General features: G+C 43.5%; 1 protein-coding gene across 1 annotated transcript in view; it reads right to left on the reverse strand.

Moving 5' to 3' along the window:
• Positions 1–1,310: 1,310 nt before the first annotated feature.
• LOC116491929 (complement factor H-like) overlaps positions 1,311–23,334 on the reverse strand; it is a 50,235-nt gene continuing 28,211 nt past the window's right edge. The window contains exons 13-28 of the mRNA XM_032192298.1: positions 19,845–20,048; positions 19,180–19,362; positions 18,713–18,850; positions 14,427–14,606; positions 13,356–13,532; positions 12,656–12,832; positions 9,636–9,833; positions 8,908–9,108; positions 7,773–7,967; positions 7,103–7,279; positions 5,938–6,114; positions 4,434–4,610; positions 3,544–3,726; positions 2,707–2,907; positions 1,640–1,834; positions 1,311–1,384 (exon numbers count right to left, since the gene is read on the reverse strand). Of these exons, the coding sequence (XP_032048189.1) occupies positions 1,371–1,384; positions 1,640–1,834; positions 2,707–2,907; positions 3,544–3,726; positions 4,434–4,610; positions 5,938–6,114; positions 7,103–7,279; positions 7,773–7,967; positions 8,908–9,108; positions 9,636–9,833; positions 12,656–12,832; positions 13,356–13,532; positions 14,427–14,606; positions 18,713–18,850; positions 19,180–19,362; positions 19,845–20,048 (2,777 nt within the window). The 3' untranslated portion in view covers positions 1,311–1,370. The remainder of the gene's footprint in view (positions 1,385–1,639; positions 1,835–2,706; positions 2,908–3,543; positions 3,727–4,433; positions 4,611–5,937; positions 6,115–7,102; positions 7,280–7,772; positions 7,968–8,907; positions 9,109–9,635; positions 9,834–12,655; positions 12,833–13,355; positions 13,533–14,426; positions 14,607–18,712; positions 18,851–19,179; positions 19,363–19,844; positions 20,049–23,334) is intronic.

Here is a 23,334-nt window from a genome sequence, read left to right on the forward strand (position 1 = left end):
CACTATTTTTTTTTTATTCTTTCACAAACCTTACCTAAGCAAGTAGTTTGTTCTGTCCAGTTTTCTTCTTTGCAGTAAACAGTGCTATGTCCATCCAAAAAATGGTAAAACTGGCAACCATATTCTAAGAAGAACACCGTTTTTAATCACCGGTGCAGAGGTACAGCTCTGCTGTATTTCTAATACAAGGAAGGGAGAGATGCAATTAGATCTTTAAAATAATATTAACACTGCTGAAAGTATCAGCATACCAACTGACTTTGGTCCAAAATTTTCATACCAAAAATGTGTACATAAGTGAACTTCTTTTAGAAGTTTCAGTTTCAGATGCTCTACATTTATTTTACTGATGTTCAGACTATTTCTGTTCCTTCTACACTCCTCACTTATGTCCACACTTGACTCCTGCTGGGTTACAGTCAATACGGATTGGTTGCTTTTCTGTGCTGAGATTGTCTTTTATTTGTTGCTTGAAATGTTAAACCCATATGGAGTTCAGAATAAACCTCAGTGAGTTACTAAACAAAGGATCTAAATACTCTTGAATCTGCATGTTCAGAGATTATCAGCAGAAGAGGTACAAAATGACTAAAGGTAAACACTAACACATGAAATAAAATTACATGTACGGGACAGACTTATAAGTGTTGTTTAAAGTCACAGAAAACAAAGATCATTCACTCAGCTGCTGCTATATGAAGCATATGCAATAGACTTTGGTCAAAAAAAATACAAAAAAAAAAAAAAAGTGTATATAAGTTTACATATTTCTAATCCCTCTACACTCCTCACCTATGTCCACACTTGATAACTCCCCCCTCCAAATATCACAGAGGCTCAAGTCATGCATAAGAATTGGGGTCTATGATCCACAGACTTCCCTGAGTTGTTTAAAGGAGAGCACTCGCCTTCACATCATGATGAGGCTGTGAGGACACTCATCTCTGCCATGACCCCAGGCTAAATTCCCAGGCAAGTACATGGACCACACAAGACCACACACACACTACTTGCTGATCAGCAAATTAGCTGCACACTTTAATTGATGTCTCAGTATACTACCAAAGCCAGCCTGCTTCAGGATGCAAATGTTAATAAAATAACAGTGAGATCAATATAGAACAAAAGTAAGAAGTACAGTCATTGGAATCGGTAAAATGTAAATACTTTTACAAAAATGGTTACATATCAAAACAATCATCCAACAATTCAAAGGGAAAAAAGAAAGGCAAATTCCAACACAGAACATTGGCTAAGCTGCAAACACAGCACAATGAAACAGCAAACTCCAGGAAAAATTGTGCTCAAATCTCTGGGCTGGTCAAAGGATCTTTCATTTCTCCAGCTGGGTTCCTTCATGCCTTTTCCATTTATGCAAAATACGCTGCAGTGTAAAGAGAGGAAGTAGAAAAGGAATGAACACCAAGGCTGGCACATAGCCATGTTTCTTGAGAGCAGTGGACAGCAAAGTTGCCTAGCATTCCCATTGCTTCAGTTTGATTCCCCAGGCCCTTTGGAACAGGAGCAGCCCCACGACAGACACAAACTGGTAGAGGGTTAAGTGAAGGCCCCTAAAGCTGACCCTCCCTTCTTGTCCACAATTCTACAGAGCATTGTGCCCTCCACACAGAGCACTTACATTCACATCGAGGGTAGTTAATCACTCCATCGTGGCACTGTGCCTCAAAATCCTCTGGGTTTGAGACTTCCCGGAACCAAAATTTGCATTCAAACAAAATAGTCTCCTTAGAGCGATATATGTTAGGTCTTCTCCTCGAATGTCCTAGTTTTATATTGTTCCTCTTCATAGCCATCTCACTCAAACTACAGTTCCCTAGGGAAGAAAAAAAAAAAATTAGAGAAAAACAATAGAAAAAGAAAAGAACAGCCACCACCACAACAGAAAGTACTTTCATCAGTTGCCTGTAGACCTCGTTGTCAACAGTGTGAAGCTGTTGGTACCAGCTGAGTGACTGACACTACTTATTCTCCTGTGCTGCATCCCTGCTGCATCTGACCCCACCTGTATCAACACACATTGCCGATGATGAAAGGCAAAAGCCCATTTCATACCCTTCAGCAATGTCACAGTAATTGTGGCTTGGGGAAACTGTAGGAGGAGGCAAGCACAGGTTTCCTGCTGGAGAAGCCTGTGAAGGCGTGCAATGGGCATTGACCCCTGCCTCCACACACACCAGAGCAGGGCACAACCAGAGAGGACTTGGGAAGGCCATGGGTGCAAAGGGGGCACAGCTGTGGCTGCAAGAGAGAAGCAGGAGAGAAGCTTGCTGGGACAAAGCTCTACCTGAACAGGCAGGCTTCGAAGAGCCTGCAAGGAAATGGTCTCCCTCCCTTCAGCCTTGCCACAGTCAGGTAAATGGCACCTTCCACTTTCAGGGTAGCCACTTGCAGGGAACTTACCAGTCCTTCCATCCTGCCTGGAAGCGGATGGGCAGGCCCAGCACCAGTAACCCTGATGAGCCCCAGCGAGCCTGTTCCCCAGGAGCCTTTCCAGCTCAGGTTCGCCAGTCGGCGGCTTCCTGGGGGAGCCTCCCCTCATGGCCTGCAGCTTTGCAGGGTGCTCTGCCATCTTGGTGCCCCACTATTTCTTCCCCAGGCACACTTGCTAGGGGCTTTCCTCTCAGCTTCTGCACTAAAAATGCACCAAGGCAGCGGCCAAGCAGTGACAGAGTGGAGGTGACTTACTTCCTGGCTTGCACCGTGGGTATTCTAATGTCCCATCCATGCACTGCACTCTGAAGGGGGAAGATGCTGGGTCCTGCACGTATCCTATTTTACAATCAAATTCAATAAAATCGCCTGATGTCGAGTACAGCTTTCTTTCCCCTCTCCATCTCTGCTCAATATGGTTTCTGTCCATATCTTCTTCAGAGGCCGTACAAGCCGCTTGGAAGAGGCAAGAGAAGTATGTGATAAGTTCATACAGATGCATCACACATACATTTTCTTCCCCCCTCCGAACCTAGAGTTGTACTTTACATCACAAAACTCTTCCAGCAATGAGCCCGTACCCTCTGAGTTTTCCAACAGGAAAGACATTCTTAAGAAGGCAAAAGGGAAAAACAATGATGGCTGAGTCACCACACACCGCTGTGGAGAGGCCTTTTCCCCCGGACAGTCTCACAGGGCAAGGGGGAAGCACAGCCTGGGCTGGGGGCACCCAGAAGGTAGCAATGAACTTCCCTGTGTCTTTTATGGGCTCTTTCCTTGCACTCGTCCCAGCACTTCTCAAATTCATTCCCTCGTGGCCCTGGATTTCCTTGCACTCAGACCAACCCAGTTTCCTGGATCTGCTGGTGACTGGGGGCAGGGAGGGACAGCAGGCAGCAGAGGCAGCTACAGGAGCTGACCTCCAGAGGAAATTCCTTCTGCACAGGAGAAGCATCAGCTGCTCTTCTGCCCTGTCAGCATCGCAGCCCCAGCACAAGTGCTGCTACAAAAATGCAGCGCACACAGGGCCTGAGAGAAAGACAAAGAGCAGCTCACACAGCTCTGGGCCACGCAGCACCAGCTTCCACCTACCCAAGCAAACTGGGGGATTTGTCCACTGCCCGTCAATGCAGGTGATCTGCTCAGGTCCTTTCAGGATGTAGAAACTTGGGCATCTGTATTTCACAGTCTGACCCTGGTCATATTCTGGTAATGGGAAGGAAAGGATGTCCCCATTTTCAATATCTGGAGGTGGGCCACATTTTCTACCCTTCCCTGAAAGAAGATTAGAAAGAAAACCACTCTAGTTGCAAGAGAGGCCTAGTCACAAATTCTTCAGAAGCACTTTGAGAAACTTGGAGGAAAGCAGAGAGAAAACTGTCACTTTGACACCAAATGCTGCATTTGTTCATTTGCTGAAACCTAGCACATGCCTCATGAAATCAAATGAGATTATTCAATGTGCTTGTGAAATCCTAGGCACCAACGTGGTACCAGGTGATAGCTCACCCATCAGCTACGGCCCGCAGGTAATTTAACAGTTGACTCAATTACACGGCATTCACAAAGGCAATGCACCACTTGAATTTTCTGGATGTCAGTAAGCTCTGTGAGCTCTGTTCCCCAGCACAGACAGCACAATTTCTCACTCTCTTCACATTAGGCATTCTCAGAAAGTAGATTTGCAGAAGTGAAAGGCTGGAGTCTGAAAATCAGAGCTGGCCAGCAGTTGCTCTAAACCTCAGAGTACTTTTCCAAATGTGGCACCCCTTGAGTGAAGCCATCCGATAGACTTCCATTAAACACATCCTGCCACCACAAATGAAGGGATACCATGGAAAATCCCTTTTTCCTGAGTCTGACAGATATTGCTGCACTTGCTCACAAGCCTGAGACTGAAATTTGGAGACCTAAATGCCACTGAGCTAGCTTGAGGGCAGTCTTCACTGACAGTCTACTGCATGGAGAGAGAGAGAACTCACCTTTGCACTGGGGCCGCCCTGTCCAGGTCCCATTCTGACATGTTACGGTGGAAGCCCCCATCATCTGAAAACCTTGCCAGCACTGATAGTGAGCTGTCTCCCCAGGCAAATACCTTGGCTTTTTAACACCTTGAACTTTTCCACCAGCAATTTCTGGAGGAGGTTCACACGTCACATCTGAAAAGAGACATTTCTCCACTTGATTTGTAAGCATTCATATGTTGTTACACAAACTGCAGTTAAGAAAACTATCTTGTAACTCCCCAGATGATGTTCTTAAGTGCAAGAGACAATATTGCCTTACCAACCTGATTTGATTTGCCCCCCGTTTTTTCCTTGGCTTCCTGGGGCACTGTGAGCCCCAGGAATGTAAATTAACATGACAATGGCAGCAGAACACCTTCCAGATTCTCAGGGGATGACAGGGACAGGGAGAGCTTCTAGAAAAAGCCAACATTTCTGTAGCTACACTGCCACAATATTTCCCCACTCAATTTGTAAGAACTCACATGTTCCCCTACACAAACTACAGTTAGGAGAATCATTGTGTTACTCCCCAGATGATGTGCTTAAGTGCAAGAGACAATATTGCCTTACCAATATCACTTGATTCTTTCTCCCCTTTTTTTTCCTTGACCATGAATGTTTCTAAACACTGTGAACCCCAGGAATGTCACTTAATGGCAGCAGAACACCTTCCAGATTCTCAGGAGATGACCGGGACAGTGAGAGCTTCTAGAAAAGGCAACATTGCTGTAGCTGCAACACATGCCACAAAAAGCCTCCTTGCAAAGCCATGGCCCTCTGCTGAGAACCCAAGCGCTTCTCAGAATCACAGATGTAGCAGCCAAGCTGGCTCTCTGCTGAACTGCAGAGCTCTGGAAGACATTATCAGCCTGTACTACTCATGGGACAGGTAAGTAAAGTTGACTCCATGGAGGTGTATGACTGCCACGTTGCACTTGTTCAGCCCCAAGCCACAGATTTGGGCAGGGACTAGGAGGACGGCACAGCTCCTCTTCAGAGGAACCTTCTTGCCATTGCAGAACCCAGCCGATCTGCATGTTTTAGTTCCTGAGGCTCTGCTGGCATCTCTGTCATAGTGGAGCCTCAGAGAAGAGCACCTGTTTCTCTCCTCTAGTGCTTCTGCCATTCTGATACTCTCTGACAGCGCTGAACACAACATAGGAGCCCTTACATATCTTTCTAGTGAAGCTCAGTAAAATGGTGTAGTCTGGAAATTACTTGTATTGCAGAGAAGAATAGCAAGTCAGCATACTCTAGGTGTTTTTTCTTCAAGATATTTTTGCTCTTGATGAAAATACCCATAGTATTTCTAGAAGCATTAAGCTAAATTAAAGTTCTGTGCAAGAAAGCAGTAGTAGGTACAAAGCTGCAGTACACAAAGAAGACAAAACTAAAAATGGTAATGTCTTTCTAGTTTTAAGGTAATCCAAACAGTCCCCACGAAGCAAACAGCCATTATGAAAGCACAAATTCCTACCTCTGCAACTTGGCACTTTTGTCCAGTGTCCATCTGAACAAGTGACATAATTTACACCCATAATTTGTGAATTACTTTCACATTCATAATGCACTTTGGCACCAGGCAGATACCTCTGCTGCTGAGTGCTAATAATATGAGCATTGAAAATTTCAGGAGGGGCTCCACAGCGAACATCTGAAAAGAGAGGTGCGTTTCAGGATCGTAGGACAGGAAAATGGCTATCATAGAACAGCGCATTCAGAAGCACTATTATTGATGAGGACAGGTGGTTTGCATAAGGCAGGTTATTTTCTAAAAGTCGGAAAGTAATATACTGTGGTTTTCATTCTGCAATGCTTCACCAGGCAATTATTATTTATTTATTTATTTTTGCCTAAAGAGACTTAAAAAGTGGAAAGGAGCTTAAGAGACCAGCTGAATGTGCACGCTGATGCCATACAGCATTCTGTGCCAAAGTGCTGGATAACAAAATGGTTTATTTACTATTCAAAGGTAACTTTCATAGACTGAAATTTAAAATACGTAAGGCTACCATCTATGTCACTCTTCGCAGCCAGCACCCTTTCTCCATAATCCACTGACTGCTAATCTAAGCAGTGCACATGTCCTATTTTACAATCAAATTCAATAAAATCGCCTGATGTCAAGTACAGCTTTCTTTCTCCTCTCCATCTTAGCTCAATATTGTTTCTGTCCATGTCTTCTTCAGAGGTCGTACAAGCCACTTGGAAGAGGCAAGAAAAGGATATGATCAGGTTATACAGATGCAAAAAAAAAACATTTCAAAACACACACCCCCATATCCTCCTTGGGCCCGCAGATGTTCTTCACATCACAAAACTCTCAACAAAAGAAAAGGGAAAAAAGATGATGGCTAGGATGCTGGCCGCACACCACTGTGGAGAGGCCTTTGCCCTCTGACAGGGCAAGAAGGAAGCACAGCCTGGGGTGCGGGCACTCATCCAATAGACTTCCATTAAACACATCCTTCCACCACAAATGGAGAGATACCATGGAAAATCCCTTTTTCCTGAGTCTGACAGATATTGCTGCACTTGCTCACAGTCCTGAGACTGAAAGTTGGAGACCTAGATGCCACTGAGCTAGCTTGAGGGCAGTCTTCACTGACAGTCTACTGCATGGAGAGAGAGAGAGAACTCACCTTTGCACTGGGGCCGCCCTGTCCAGGTCCCATTCTGACATGTTACGGTGGAAGCCCCCATCATCTGAAAACCTTGCCAGCACTGATAGTGAGCTGTCTCCCCAGGCAAATACCTTGGCTTTTTAACACCTTGAACTTTTCCACCAGCAATTTCTGGAGGAGGTTCACACGTCACATCTGAAAAGAGACATTTCTCCGCTCAATTTGTAGGCACTCACATGTTCCCCTACACAAACTACAGTTAAGAGAATCATCATGTTACTCCCCAGATGTTGTTCTTAAGCGCAAGAGGCTATACTGCCTTACCAACATGACTTGATTTTTTTCCCCCTCTTTTTTCCTTGACCATGAGTGTTTCTAAACACTGTGAACCCCAGGAATGTCACTTAATGGTAGCAGAACACCTTCCAAATTCTCAGGAGTTGACAGGGACAGTGAGAGCTTCTAGAAAAAGCTAACGTTTCTGCAGCTACACCACATGCCACAAAAAGCCTCCTTGCAAGGCCATGGCCCTCTGCTGAGAACCGAAGCGCTTCTCAGAATCACAGATGTAGCAGCCAAGTTGTCTCTCTGCTGAACTGTAGAGCTCTGGAAGAAGTTATCAGCCTGCACTGCTGGGTTGTTATCCACAGTTCTACTGAGCAGTGTATCTTCCACACAGAGCACTTACTTTCACATCGGGGGTAGTTTATCACTCCATCCTGACACTGGGCATTAAAATCCTCTGGGTTCGAAACTTCATGGTAGGAATCCTTGCATGTAAACAAAATATACTCCTCAGAACGATACGTGTAAGATCTTCTCCTTGGCTGTCTTAGTTTAATATTGTTGCTCTCCATAGCTGTCTCAAGCACTGTACAGTCCTCTGGGGAAGATAAAAAAAAAAAAAAAAAAAGTAAAATATTGCATCCAGTTCGGGTCCCCAGTTCAAGAAAGACAGGGAACTGCTTGACAGAGTCCAGCGCAGAGCCACGACAAAGATTAAGGGAGTGGAGCTTCTTCCTTACAAGGACAGGCTGAGGGAGTTGGGTCTCTTTACCTTGAGGAAGAGGAGACTGAGTTGTGACTTTATAAATTTCTATAAATTTATAAAGGGCAAGTGTCAGGAGGATGGAGCGAGACTCTTCTAAGTGACACCCAACGACAGATAAAGAAAAAAAGGGTGCAAGCCAGAACATTGAAGATTACGCTTAAATGTGAGAAAAAAACTATTTTTTACAGTGAGGATGAAAGAATACTGCAACAGGCTGCCCAGGGGAGTTGTGGAGTGTACATCTGTGGAGACTTTCATAACCCACCTGGACACATTCCTGTGCGACCCGATTTAGGTGCTCCTGCTCAAGAAGAGGATTGGGCTAGATGATTCTTCAAGATCCCTTTCAATCCCTAAGGCTGTGACAAAGCCCTGCCTGAACAGGCAGGCTTGGGAGAGCCTGCAAGGAAATGGTCTCCCTCTCTTCAGCCCTGCCACAGTCCATGGCACCCTCCAATTTCAGGGAAGCCACTTGCAGGGAACTTAGCAGCCCTTCCGTCCTGCCTGGAACCAGCCGGGCAGGCCCAGCACCAGTAACCCTGATGAGCCCCAGCGAGCCTGTTCCCCACGAGCCTTTCCAGCTCAGCTTCGCCAGTCAGCGGCTTCTTGGGGGAACCTCCCCTCATGGCCTGCAGCTTTGCAGGGTGCTCTCCCACCTTGGTGCCCCGCTATTTCTTCCCCAGGCACATTTGCTAGGGGCTTTCCTCTCAGCTTCTGCACTAAAAACGCACCAAGGCAGCGGCCAAGCAGTGACAGAGTGGAGGTGACTTACTTCCTGGCTTGCACCATGGGTATTCTAATGTCCCGTCCATGCACTGCACTCTGAATGGGGAAGATGCTGGGTCCTGCACATATCCAATTTTACAGTCAAATTCAACAAAATCGCCAGATTTTAAATACAGCTTTCTTTCTCCACTCCGTTTCAACTCAATGTTGTTTCTGTCCATATCTTCTTCAGATGTCGTACAAGCCACTTGGAAAAGGCAAGAGAAGAACGTCATTAGTTCATGCAGACACATCATGCATCCAACAAAGCAAAATGGAAAAACAATGATGGCTGAGTCGCCACACACCGCTGTGGAGAGGCCTTTGCCCTCTGACAGTCTCACAGGGCAAGGGGGAAGCACAGCCTGGGCTGGGGGCACTCAGCAATGAACCTCCCTGTGTCTTTTATGGGCTCTCTCCTTGAACTCGTCCCAGCACTTCTCAAATTCATTCCCTCGTGGCCCTGGATTTCCTTGCACTCAGACCAACCCAGTTTCCTGGATCTGCTGGTGACTGGGGGCAGGGAGGGACAGCAGGCAGCAGAGGCAGCTACAGGAGCTGACCTCCAGAGGAAATTCCTTCTGCACAGGAGAAGCATCAGCTGCTCTTCTGCCCTGTCAGCATCGCAGCCCCAGCACAAGTGCTGCTACAAAAATGCAGCGCACACAGGGCCTGAGAGAAAGACAAAGAGCAGCTCACACAGCTCTGGGCCACGCAGCACCAGCTTCCACCTACCCAAGCAAACTGGGGGATTTGTCCACTGCCCGTCAATGCAGGTGATTTGCTCAGGTCCTTTCAGGATGTAGAAACTTGCACATTTGTATTTCAGCGTTGCACCTTGGGGGTATTGTTTCAACTGGAAGGAAAGGATGTCCCCGTTTTCAATATCTGGAGGTGGGCCACATTTTCCACCTTCCCCTGGAAGACCAACAACTGTTAGAAAGCAAGCCATCTGAGTTTAGTAGAAACAGAGGCCTAGTCACAAATTCTTCAGAAGACCTTGTAGGCAGCACTTCGAGAGACTTGGAGGAAAGCAGAGAGAAAACTGTCACCTTGAAACCAAATGCCTGGAAAATGGAAAAGCTTCTCATTCTTCTACTGCCAGTTCATCCATTTTTCCTTGCTGGAATATTTACATCTTTCTGCAGGACTTGCACTTGTCCTGCAAAATGGGGTAGTGTTTTTGGCACAGCTCTTGCTGCAGAAGAGCCTGACTCTCCCCCGCTCCCTGTGCTGCCTGACCAGGGACAAGAGCGGATCAGTTTGCAAACCAGAACAAATGTCGATGGGCTGTACCATTTTGGTTCCTAATGAGATGATAGCTTTTTGCCTCTGTGGAGCACTTACAGCCTCTGAGGAGGCTATGCAAGCCAGCATGAATGCATCATGACTGATTTCTTACTCACTTTTAAAAGCCGGGCCCTGCAGCTTCTTGGATTTTTATACCTGTTGAAGCACCACCCTGCTCTGAAGCCTGGCATTCTAACGGGCGTTGCTTTGAGAAGATCCTGCACTGGGTCACTGGCACCAGTAATGCTGCTCTTTGCACTTGGCATTGTGCTCAGCAACCACAATAAGGAGCCCGGTCTTAATTCATCTGGTATGTCTGCACCCCATTCACCTGCCAGTTGGGCAGTGTCCGAGTCAACGGCAGTGTCTGAGACACTGCATTTGTTCATGTGCTGAAACCTAGCACATGCCTCATGAAATCAAATGAGATTATTCAATATGCTTGTGAAATCCTAGGCACCAACGTGGTACCAGGTGATAGCTCACCCATCAGCTACGGCCCGCAGGTAATTTAACAGTTGACTCAATTACACGGCATTCACAACGGCAATGCACCACTTGAATTTCCTGGATGTCAGTAAGCAGGAGAGCTGTGAGCACTGTTCTCCAGCACAGACAGCACAATTTCTCACTCTCTTCACATTAGGCATTCTCAGAAAGTAGATTTGCAGAAGTGAAAGGCTGGAGTCTGAAAATCAGAGCTGGCCAGCAGTTGCTCTCAGCCTCACGGTACTTTTCCAGATGTGGCACCCCTTGAGTGAAGCCATCTGGTAGACTTCCATTAAACACATCCTGCCACCACGAATGGAGAGATACCATGGAAAATCCCTTTTTCCTGAGTCTGACAGATATTGCTGCACTTGCTCATAATCCTGAGACTGAAATTTGGAGACCTAAATGCCACTGAGCTAGCTTGAGGGCAGTCTTCACTGACAGTCTACTGCATGGAGAGAGAAAGCACATTTGCACTGGGGCCGCTCTATCCAGATCCCATTCTGACATGTTACGGTGGAAGCCCCCATCATCTGAAAACCGTGCCAGCACTGATAGTGAGCTGTCTCCCCAGGCAAATACCTTGGCTTTTTAAAACCTTGAACTTTTCCACCAGCAATTTCTGGAGGAGGTTCACACGTCACATCTGAAAAGAGACATTTCTCCACTTGATTTGTAGGCATTCATATGTTGTTACACAAACTGCAGTTAAGAAAACTATCTTGTAACTCCCCAGATGATGTTCTTAAGTGCAAGAGACAATATTGCCTTACCAACCTGATTTGATTTGCCCCCCATTTTTCCCTTGGCTTCCTGGGGCACTGTGAGCCCCAGGAATGTAAATTAACATGACAATGGCAGCAGAACACCTTCCAGATTCTCAGGGGATGACAGGGACAGGGAGAGCTTCTAGAAAAAGCCAACATTTCTGTAGCTACACTGCCACAATATTTCCCCACTCAATTTGTAAGAACTCACATGTTCCCCTACACAAACTACAGTTAGGAGAATCATTGTGTTACTCCCCAGATGATGTGCTTAAGTGCAAGAGACAATATTGCCTTACCAATATCACTTGATTCTTTCCCCCCTTTTTTTCCTTGACCATGAATGTTTCTAAACACTGTGAACCCCAGGAATGTCACTTAATGGCAGCAGAACACCTTCCAGATTCTCAGGAGATGACCGGGACAGTGAGAGCTTCTAGAAAAAGCCAACGTTTCTGTAGCTGCAACACATGCCACAAAAAGCCTCCTTGCAAAGCCATGGCCCTCTGCTGAGAACCCAAGCGCTTCTCAGAATCACAGATGTAGCAGCCAAGCTGGCTCTCTGCTGAACTGCAGAGCTCTGGAAGACATTATCAGCCTGTACTACTCATGGGACAGGTAAGTAAAGTTGACTCCATGGAGGTGTATGACTGCCACGTTGCACTTGTTCAGCCCCAAGCCACAGATTTGGGCAGGGACTAGGAGGACGGCACAGCTCCTCTTCAGAGGAACCTTCTTGCCATTGCAGAACCCAGCCGATCTGCATGTTTTAGTTCCTGAGGCTCTGCTGGCATCTCTGTCATAGTGGAGCCTCAGAGAAGAGCTCCTGTTTCTCTCCTCTAGTGCTTCTGCCATTCCGATACTCTCTGACAGCGTTGAACACAACATAGGAGCCCTTACATATCTTTCTAGTGAAGCTCAGTAAAATGGTGTAGTCTGGAAATTACTTGTATTGCAGAGAAGAATAGCAAGTCAGCATACTCTAGGCCTTTTTTCTTCAAGATATTTTTGCTCTTGATGAAAATACCCATAGTATTTCTAGAAGCATTAAGCTAAAATAAAGTTCTGTGCAAGAAAGCAGTAGTAGGTACAAAGCTGCAGTACACAAAGAAAACAAAACTAAAAAAGGTAATGTCTTTCTAGTTTTAAGGTAATCCAAACAGTCCCCATGAAGCGAACAGCCATAATGAAAGCACAAATTCCTACCTCTGCAGCTTGGCACTTTTGTCCAGTGTCCATCTGAACAAATGACATAATTTACACCCATAATTTGTGAATTGCTTACACATTCATAATGCACTTTGGCACCAGGCAGATACCTCTGCTGCTGAGGGCTGGTAATATGAGCATTGAGAATTTCAGGAGGGGCTCCACAGCTAACATCTGAAAAGAGAGGTGCGTTTCAGGATCGTACGACAGGAATATGGCTATCATAGAATAGTGAATTCAGAAGCACCATTATTCCTGATGAGGACAGATGATTTGCATATGGTAGGTCATTTTCTACAAGTAGGAAATGAAGATACTATATTTTCGTTCTGCAATGCTTCACTAGGCAATTTTTTTATTATTATTTATTTATTTATTGCCTAAAGTTACTTGTCACTATGTCACTCTTTGCAGCCAACAAACTTTCTGCATAACCCGCTAACTGCTTGATCTAAGCAGTGAGCGAAGCTATGGCTACTGGCTTCAGTCCAGAAGGGGAAAAGATTTCTTTGCTGATCAGTTCTGCTTGGTGCTTCTCAGGGACCAGAAAAACAGGTGTTGTAGCAATCTATTAAAAGCAACTCAATGATCAGCTCTGCTGGTCTGACTCACTTGCACATATCGGTTGGCGTTACATTAACTACTGTTCCTGGAAGACTAAGAAGGATCATAGACTACTTAGAAGTACAACCTATACCTTCACAGATTGGTGGTGTTGACCAATTTCCCCTTCTGCAAAAAATTTCAGGGGGACCAGTGACCTGAAATCCTTCATGACACTGGTAGCGAACTGTTTCACCAGGCTCATACTTCTCCTTGCTCCTGCCTTCAAAAGCAGCATTGGCCACTGCTGGAATACTTCCACATGGTCTTTCTGAAAAGATATGCAAACTTGAAACTTTGGGTAATGCGATGCACATAGAATGACTGTATTGTTCCCACCAAAAAAAGATGCCTTTTATAGCATCAGCACATGCCACTGTCTAGGGGAATTTAACTAACCACGCAGCCACTAGATAACATACACAGATCAAGTGAGATGAAACCTTTATTATTGTTGACGTGCAGTAGACTACTGCAGGGTCCAAAAAAGTCAGACTCCAAGAAGAAGCATCTTGAAACAGATGGGTGAAAACAGGAGCACCTGCAGGACTCTTCCTGCTGTCTGTTTACCACAGACGTTCAATGCAACTGAAATAAGGCTCACGGACTGCTGCAGGACAACGGAGCTACCATTCAGGAGGAGTTAGGAAATCCAGAGCCTGCGTTCCAACCTTCTTCCCTTTCTAGGCAAAGGATCCCTCAGCCAGAGGTGCAGGAGATGAAGAACAAAAAGCTGTCAGCCTTCCTTTCCACATGCATAGGACATGTCCTCCCAAGGGGTTGTGCTTGTGCAGATTTGGCTCAAAAAGGTTTTCACCACAGGACTGTGCAAGACCATGGCAGTTACAGAGTTCAATTTTTTGCTCTAACCTTCCAACTTATCCACTGTTCTCAACGGATATGGAAAAGGACTTTCCCTGTAGGGTGCCTATGTTATACATAAACTCTTTACTGTCATCACCCTTGTGATTTCTGCTTGCATGGGTCACAGCTACTACAGTTCTGCATAGAGAAAGCAATGAGGCGTGAACATGAATGGCAACAGAACAGTCTTTGGGGTAGCACATTTTGGCTCCCAGTTGCTGTTTCGTAATGGTACATGGTGCAAGAGAATGAGAAATGTCCACCGTTGCCAAGTCAAACAGCAAAAAAAAATTACCCTTACCCAAACACTGAGGTGGTCCAGGCATCCAGACTTTTCCATGGCATGTTACCCATTCTGATCCTGATAAAGCATATCCAGGGTCGCATGTGTATTGCACTCTGTCATTTTCCTCATATTCGGATTTAACGCCACTAACAATTTTGCCAAACTCAATGAGAGGTGGGTCTTCACATGCTGCTCCTGCAGAAGCTGTGCACAGGTTTCTGTTATTTGGCTGCACGTTGCTGTTTATATCCTGATTTATTCCTACCACCAATTTCTTCAAAATGAATGACAAGTGAGTGTTTGCATGCTGTTCACCAGAAAATATAAAAAAAATTCTTCTCATCTGATAGATACTGCAGAGTAATCAGATCTCCAAAGAATGGTGCTACACGGGAGTTGAATAATATTCAGATAACCTGCATCCCTGCATTTGGGAATAGACTGTACTAATAAATCTCCTAAAGCACTTCTAAGATGTGCCTGTGTGGAGGGAGAAGAGTTGTGATATTCTGAAGACTATATAATGGATCAATTATAGAGTTTGAAATCGGTCATTTTAGTAAAGATACATATTCAGTGAAGACTTTCTTCAGGCTACATTCGTCATAGAACTTACTGGAATAACAAAATACCCTAAGAGTTGTGCAATATTTTAAAATCCAATCAGAATTCTGCACTGAACTGAATAACAGCAATAACAGCAGCTCAACTGAAATACCAAGGATTTTATATGTATGTATATTGAGGGGTTATGTCTAGTTATAAGTCAGGTTCGCTATGTGAGCCATTAAGTTCAGGCACAATGCAAAGAAGAGAACTCAGACAAAATAATATTCTCAAATATGACATTCTAAAATATAATTCTCATTCAGAACTTCTGAAACAGGTTCCATTAAAAGTGACAAATAATTTATTTTTCAGTTCCTTATTCTTGATTGTCACTGGTCACTACACATCACTTAAAGCAAGAATTTCCATTTAAAGACTTACCTTTATGTCTAGCACAACACATCCACAGCAGAAACCCTGTCGTGAGGCGCAGCAGTGTCATTTCCACACTTTAGAAATTAAAGATGTCCTCTGCAAAAGAGTTGCTGTTTCCTCTACTCCAAATTGCATATACTTGTATTCAACTCCCACCTTTCCGAGGGTTGCCCTTGCAAACTCCTCCCCTAATTTTCTTGCGACACAGTAGACATTCCGCACAGATATTAAACAAGCGATTGTTGCAAAAATTCTTCAGTAATTTCTCACAAAACCTTTCTAACTGAACTTGACACAGCACACATGAAACCCATCAGCAAAGACTCAGTGTCTTTATAAAACACAATATAGCACACATCTCATTTTTCCAGTGTCATCACGTAAAATTTTCTTATGGGCAGAAACTACCATCTATGTGGAGCCAAGAATTTATCAACAGCCTTATTGAAACCTTAACAGCCCAATGAATACACTAACACGTACTACGTTAATACTAGTCTAATACTTGAATTAGTAGCCCAACACGACCCTAAGCATTGTTGTTTATGGAGTCCTGGAGTTTTGCCATACCACAGAATGCTTTGGGTTGGAAGCGACCTTAAAGATCATCCAGTTACAACCCCCTGCCATGGGCAGGGACACCTCCCAGCAGACCAGGATGCTCAAAGCCCCATCCCAGCTGCCCTTCTCAAAGGCCATATGAAGCAAAGAACCCCACAAACAGCATATGACAAAGCTTTTCAGATACCACTGTGGGCCATCTCTGTCTCACTTCCTCACTTTCTAATCCCCCCATGCTTCACAAAGATCGGGCTCTCCACTCAGGAGCTTTTGTGTTTAGTATTGCACCAAGAGGCCCTGCTCCTGCGGTCCGCTTTCAACTGGCACCATGGTCACCCAGGAGAACAGGCCACTCCTGTCTGTGCTCTGTTATCTGCCACCATTCCTGCCAGTGAATAGATCATTAACTTCAGCTGTCATTTGTAACTCGGTTCCTGGAACACACTGAATTACCTTCCTAAAACAGCAACTGTTGATCCAGCAGCCATTTCCAGTCAGCTCTAATATGCTTGCATCATTTTCATTATAAGGCATGTAGATAGGTTTATTTTTCTACAAAGCAAGAAAAGCACAAGCGTTCTGCCTATGCAGGATCATGCTTTCTTACTATTGCCTGAGAAAATATAGGCAGATTTTAAAAGATCTGATCTCCACACCCAAGTAGAAGACAACTGTTCCTAGCAGAGGATGTGTTTGATCCCTTTCGTTTTGACTCGCTACAGGAGGATGCTCAGCAAGATCAGCCTCCTGCACTGATGACATGGGCTGAAGACTGCCTGAAGGTATGGCTCAGGAAAGAGAGAACATGGCTGTATTTACCCAGCTCTGAAAAGATGAACCTGCTACGAGCAGGGTAGCAAGGCTGCAGTGGACAAATTTGCTCTTTGACTTTTGCCAGCAACCCATGTCACAATTTCTGTAGTACACTGGGGTGGGGAGACCAGAGGGTTGTAGAGATTCTGGTGACAATCTTTAACTGGACACACATACAGATAAAACCAAGTGGTTAGAGTCTACATGATTAGAATGGTCTCTAGCATCTTATGCTGACAGCCTACAGTGGAAATAATAGGACAGAGGAAGAGGAACTCCATGTACAGATGTCCAACACCACGGAGGAGCCTGAGCCCACTACGTGCAGGAGCAGCCAGAATCCAGCACCTGACAATGGGTTGGAGTGGCTGTTCTCATGGGGCCAAGGTGTCGCTTTGACACAGGATCGGTGGAGCGAGGTCTTAGTTCTCATGGGCCTTGGATGATTACTGGACAGTAATTTCCATGGCTTGGACAGAACAGGAGGAAAGTATTTTCTACTGTGACCTTTCTGTTCCACAGCACATGCAGAAGTGACCGACTTCTAAAATCCAGCAATTCTGTATCATGACTTCAGAAAGCAAATCACCATCTCTTCAAACGTGGGAAATCGCTTCAAATGTTACTCTCAAGAAATATTCCAGAGACAGACTTGAATCTTTTTCACTCCTTTTCTATTAGGTCTGCTCTTTAAGGAGAAGAGTCTTCTGATATTTCCCAAATATTCACTTGATTCATTCAGAGTTCCTCAAAGGAGGAGGCAAGAACTTAACTGGAATACAGAAATGACAGTGTATAAATACATCCGAATGGCTTTTTGCTGAAGTTGGCAGAAATCTTGCATAAACACAAGGTTGTTATGCAAGCAGAAAAGTTAACAAATACAAGACCAATCTTGAAAACATTTGCATGTGCCAAACTCGGTGAAGAAACATCATCGTGTCATCTGCCTGCTCCCGAACTAGCACCTTTGCCATGAAACAACAGAACTGAGATACATGGCGATTCTGATGCTATTAGAAGGCTCTGCTAAGTGAGGAAAGGCACTAACAGAAACACAAAATAGTTATTCTTATCGTGCCTTTCACAAACAAACCAACCCCCCCTTTCTTTGCTGAATGTTTAAGATGACAAAGCTGGGAGGAGACCTTCCTTCTGGTTTTGGCTTCCTGTTGGGAGAGTACAGAGAAAGGGAAAGAGACTCTTCTCAGACACAGAGTGACAGGAGGTCACTGTGCATTTTTGTGTTTATTTTACAAAATTGACGTGAGGCAAGCATGTTCTGTCTTCCTGAATTTTCATTGGATCTTCAGCCATGCTACATTCTCACAGGCCAGAGTCCCAGGAGTACAAACGTGCAAGTGTCAAAGCAATCCTACAAAGTAGTTACAGCAGATCATTTGAATAGCTGGAATGTTCTCAAATAGCAAATACAACTGTTTGCTTCACTTTTCATTTAAGATTAATAATTAACTACTGAGTGGAACTCACATATTTCTATATTTTAAATATTTTCATCCTTTACAGACATTCTCTTAAAATGCTTTCTCCTTTTCTTGTCCCTCACTCAGGTTCTCCAGATTGTTATGCATTCTCAAGTTTAGCATTATAAGCCTCAAAGAACTACTACTTCCTAAAATTTCCACACATAGTGTATCAACATTGCATTGTTCTGGTGCTTTCCCAGTCCTCGTGCCACATACCGCTTCCCTGCTTCCCTCCCATAGTTGGCTCACAGCCAACTATGCCACTGAACACCCATTTCTGAAAGTTGACTGCAGTAATCTTGAAATATGAAGCAGTATTCATGCAACTTTTAATACCAGATAAACAACATACATTTCCTATGAAATTTCCTGAAGTTCACACTTTTTTTCCTCTTTCGACACATCTTGGATACGCTAGCTGGCCTCTCTTACACTGCACTTGAAATAAAGTTGTACCAGATTCTTCTCCAAAATGGTTCCGTTTGCAGTAAAATCCAACATAGTCCCCATGGTAGAAGTAAACTCGGTTCTCATAAAACCCTTCCAACAGAACATTATTTTTCTCCATTTCGTTTTTTGACAAAGTGCATGGCTCTAAAGAATAGAGACATATTCAGTGTCAATAAATTATTTTTGAAATCATGTCATGGTGACTGCAATGGACACGGAGAATGCAGGCTATTATTCCCCATTCTCTTAATATACTATATGTGACATCACTGTACTTTTGGACTCTGCAGGCACGTCAGACTTATGTAATAGAAAAGCCAAAAACTCTTACTCTTGCATCTGTTAAAGCTGTCATCTCAAAATGAAAAAGAGATGAGGTTAAGATCTTAATGTTCCAGCTGACAACACCCAAGTTACAAATGCAAAGCATCTGAGTAGGAGAAATAAAAGCTTATGTATCTTCTCATGCCTACCTATACAAACTGGTGGTGAGGTCCACTGGCCTGCAGAACAGTAGATTCTCTCAGATCCTTGCAAGAAATGATAGTCATAGCAACTATACTGAACTGAAGAACCACTCTCATACTGGGCCAGGGGTGGGAGTTTAAGAGCTCCATTTGCAATAGGAGGTGGAGAGTCACATTTTTCCATCGGAGCTGCAATAACGTCAAAAATCTTTGAGAAACGTTCAACATGAGAAACTAACAAAGCAGCAGCTTTAAACTGCCAACACTAGGTAACTATCAGCTCTCAGTGTCTGCTCATTACTACTGCATTATGTCTCAAACCCGAACGCAACCTCCCATCTACTTCTAACCACAAGAAAACCCTTGCGTGCATTTCATTGTTTACAGGTGTCTTTCTACAGAGCTTTGAGTTCCCCATGCTTGGAGAACAGCTCCTTGCTCCCTTCTACAGCCTTCCCATCCAAGGAAGTTGTATTGTTTTTGCTATGCTCACATATATTTATCACTGTACCTGTATTGCTTAGGGATATGTGTGTGCACCTGTATCGTCCGACACTAAACATTTATTTTTATTGACAATAAATTCCAGGCCTCCACCGCTGGAGCAAATGTTTCCAAATAGGCTCGACACTGATGAATTCAAAAGGACAAGCAACAAAATATTGCTTTACCTTTAACGACACATTTTGGGTATTTCAGTCTCCCATGGTTACACTGCGTCCTCCCAGGAGATGGAAGGGTAGTCTGGGGAAAATCATATCCCTCTTTACATTCAAACTCTATGAGGTCACCATGTAGGAACATTAATTCTTCCTGTCTCCATTTTAACTCTAGGTTGTTATTGTTTAGAGCAGTTGCATTAAGAACGCATGGATCTAGGAAATAAAAGCATAGTTCAATAAAAGCAACCAACTTTGGACAATGCTCCCAGATAGATGATCTGATTTTTCTGGGTGATCCTTTAGCGACCCAGGTGTTGGACTTGATGATCCTTGTGGGTCCTTTCCAACCTGGATATTCTATGATTCTATGAAGTGATTTTTTAACTGCCTTTTGCAGGAGTTGAGTTTCTACAAATATTTGCAAACATACAGCAGCCAGGGTATACCACTGAGTTATAAGAGAACATATTTCATAAACTTTTCAAGTTACGGTAAACAATTATGGAATATTATTCCATCCAAAGCAAACTGTCATGCTTGGTAAGCCTTTCTGGGACAGTAGGAGCTCGTACATAAGAAATTTAAGCTATTAACCTAAGTGTTTTGACAATTCGTTTGCTTTTTTTTTCCCCACATCTTCCTTCTTTTTTTTTTTTTTTTTTCTTCCTGAAGTGTGTGGTTTTCTTTAGGCTTTTTCAGGTTCTTCAAGGTCAGTATCATTTTGGTTGCTTTCTGACAGACTTCTTAGTGCTAGGATCAAATTGGGTAACCTAGCTTTCTGTCCAACAATTAACCTCTAACTTTTGAATCCACTGCTCCACTTCAATAAAGCCTGACAAAGGGGCAGTTGAAAAAACAAATTCCTGCAAGTCTCAAGAAAATCAGTGCTTGACAGAGGCCCTGATTAATGATTTTCTGAAGGAAAGTCAAGGAGAGATTACCTATTGCACATTCTAACAACAGCACTTTAACAAAATATTGGCATGGATATTTCCCCAAACTGCCTACAGTGCAGGCTATTTCACAGGTGATTGGGTGGGGACAAATCTCAGAAGACATGAATAGGATAATGCAGTTAACGGGATGCTTAGAACATACACAGTATTCATACCTGAGGAGTTTTCGTTATTTCACAGAATTTGATAATCTCATTATTAAGATGCAAGAACGCAGACCGGGGCCTTTCAATCCTGAGTAGGTATGTTTTACTCACTTAGAAGTAAATAATTTAAACTGAATCAGTTATTTATTTGCATTTTCACAGGAGATTAAAAACTTAAAGTGAATACATTCCGCAACGGATGCTGGCCGAGTCGAAGCGTGGTGTAGAAATCATTTCATTAGAGGAAGGAAAGAAGGAAGGATAAACTAAGAACTCTTGTAAGTCATCAGAAGTATTATTCCTGCCTACATTTGTTAACTCCTAGTGGGAGTTCTATAGGTTGTTTTGAGCAGCATACATGGGAGCAACATGGAACAACTAGGAAGTCCGGAATTAAGAGGTGGATACAAGGACACAACAAACACAAAGGCTGAAAGTTTAAAAATGAGAGTCAGAGTCACGTTCCTTGCTAATCCTAAAAAAAAAAAAAAAAAAAAAAAAAAAAAAACAACTATTTAGGCATTGCCTAAATGACTGCAGTCATTTCTTCTAAACATCTTTCGATAGACAGGAAGAAATCCACTGAATGGAGGACGTGGAAGATAAAGAAATTAGAAAACGTTCCAAAATAATGAGGCCAGCTGAGTTCTAGAACTCTCCACTAAGGAAAACAGAGGAACTAAGAACAGGCCAGAAGACACTTAGCAGCAGTGAGCTAGGTATAGTTGATAATGGTTCAGCCTCGTGTTTCTGAAATCTGTTAGCTCTAATGAAAGAGAAGTGGCAGTCAATAAAAGATTATGTAGAGGTCCTTTCCAGATTTTCCTTTCTACATTACATGTCACTTTGTTTTGTTTTGTTTTTTTTTCGCTCACAAGCCTCACCTAAGCAAGTCGGTTGTTCTGTCCAGTTTCCTTCTTTGCAGTAAACAGTGCTAGGTCCAATCAAAAAATGGTAAAGCTGGCAACCATATTCTACTGAAGAACCATTTTTATAGCTAAGCAATAGGGGGCTAAGAAGAACACCGTTTTTAATCACCGGTGCAGAGGTACAGCTCTGCTGCATTTCTAATACAAGGGAGGGAGAGATGCAATTAGATCTTTAAAATAATATTAATACTATTGAAAGCATCAGCATTCCAACTGACTTTGGTCCAAAATTTTCATACCAAAAATGTGTACATAAGTGAACTTCTTTTTAGAAGTTTCAGATGCTCTACATTTATTTTACTGATGTTCAGACTATTTCTGTTCCTTCTACACTCCTCACTTACGTCCACACTTGACTCCTGCTGGGTTACAGATTGGTTGCTTTTCTGTGCTGAGATTGTCTTTATGTGTTGCTTGAAATGTTAAACCCATATGGAGTTCAGAATAAACCTCAGTGAGTTACTAAACAAAGGATCCAAATACTCTTGAATCTGCATGTTCAGAGATTATCAACAGAAGAGGTACAAAATGACTGAAGGTAAACACTAACACATGAAATAAAATTACATATACGGGACAGACTTATAAGTGTTGTTTACAGTCACAGAAAACAAAGATCATTCACTCAGCTGCTGCTATATGAAGCATATGCAATAGACTTTGGTCAAAAGAAATACAAAAAAAAAAAAGTGTATATAAGTTTATATATTTCTAATCCCTCTACACTCCTCACCTATGTCCACACTTGATAACTCCCCCCTCCAAATATCACAGAGGCTCAAGTCATGCATAAGAATTGGGGTCTATGATCCACAGACTTCCCTGAGTTGTTTAAAGGAGAGCACTCGCCTTCACATCATGATGAGGCTGTGAGGACACTCATCTCTGCCATGACCCCAGGCTAAACTCCCAGGCAAGCACATGGAGAAGAAGCTAGGAGCACACAAGACCCCACACACACTACTTGCTGATCAGCAAACTAACTGCATACTTTAATTGATGTCTCAGTATACCACCAAAGCCAGCCTACTTCAGGATGCAAATGTTAGTAATATAACAGTGAGATCAATACAGAACAAAAGTAAGAAGGAAGTACAGTCATTTGAATGGATAAATGTAAATACCTTTACAAAAATGGTTACATATCAAAACAATCATCCGACAATTTAAAGGGAAAAAAAAAAAAAAAGGCATATTCCAACACAGAACATTGGCTAAGCTGCAAACACAGCACAATGAAACAGCAAACTCCAGGGAAAATTGAGCTCAAATCACTGGTTTGATCAAAGGATCTTCCATTTCTCCAGCTGGGTTCCTTCATGCCCTTTCCATTTATCCAAAAGTCCCTGCATTGTAAAGAGGAAAAAGTAGAAAAGGAATGAACACCAAGGCTGGCACATAGCCATGTTTCTTGAGAGCAGTGGACAGCAAAGTTGCCTAGAATTCCCATTGCTTCAGTTTGATTCCC

Source organism: Aythya fuligula, chromosome 8, assembly GCF_009819795.1.
Source record: "Aythya fuligula isolate bAytFul2 chromosome 8, bAytFul2.pri, whole genome shotgun sequence".
In the NCBI taxonomy this organism is placed as follows: domain Eukaryota; kingdom Metazoa; phylum Chordata; class Aves; order Anseriformes; family Anatidae; genus Aythya; species Aythya fuligula.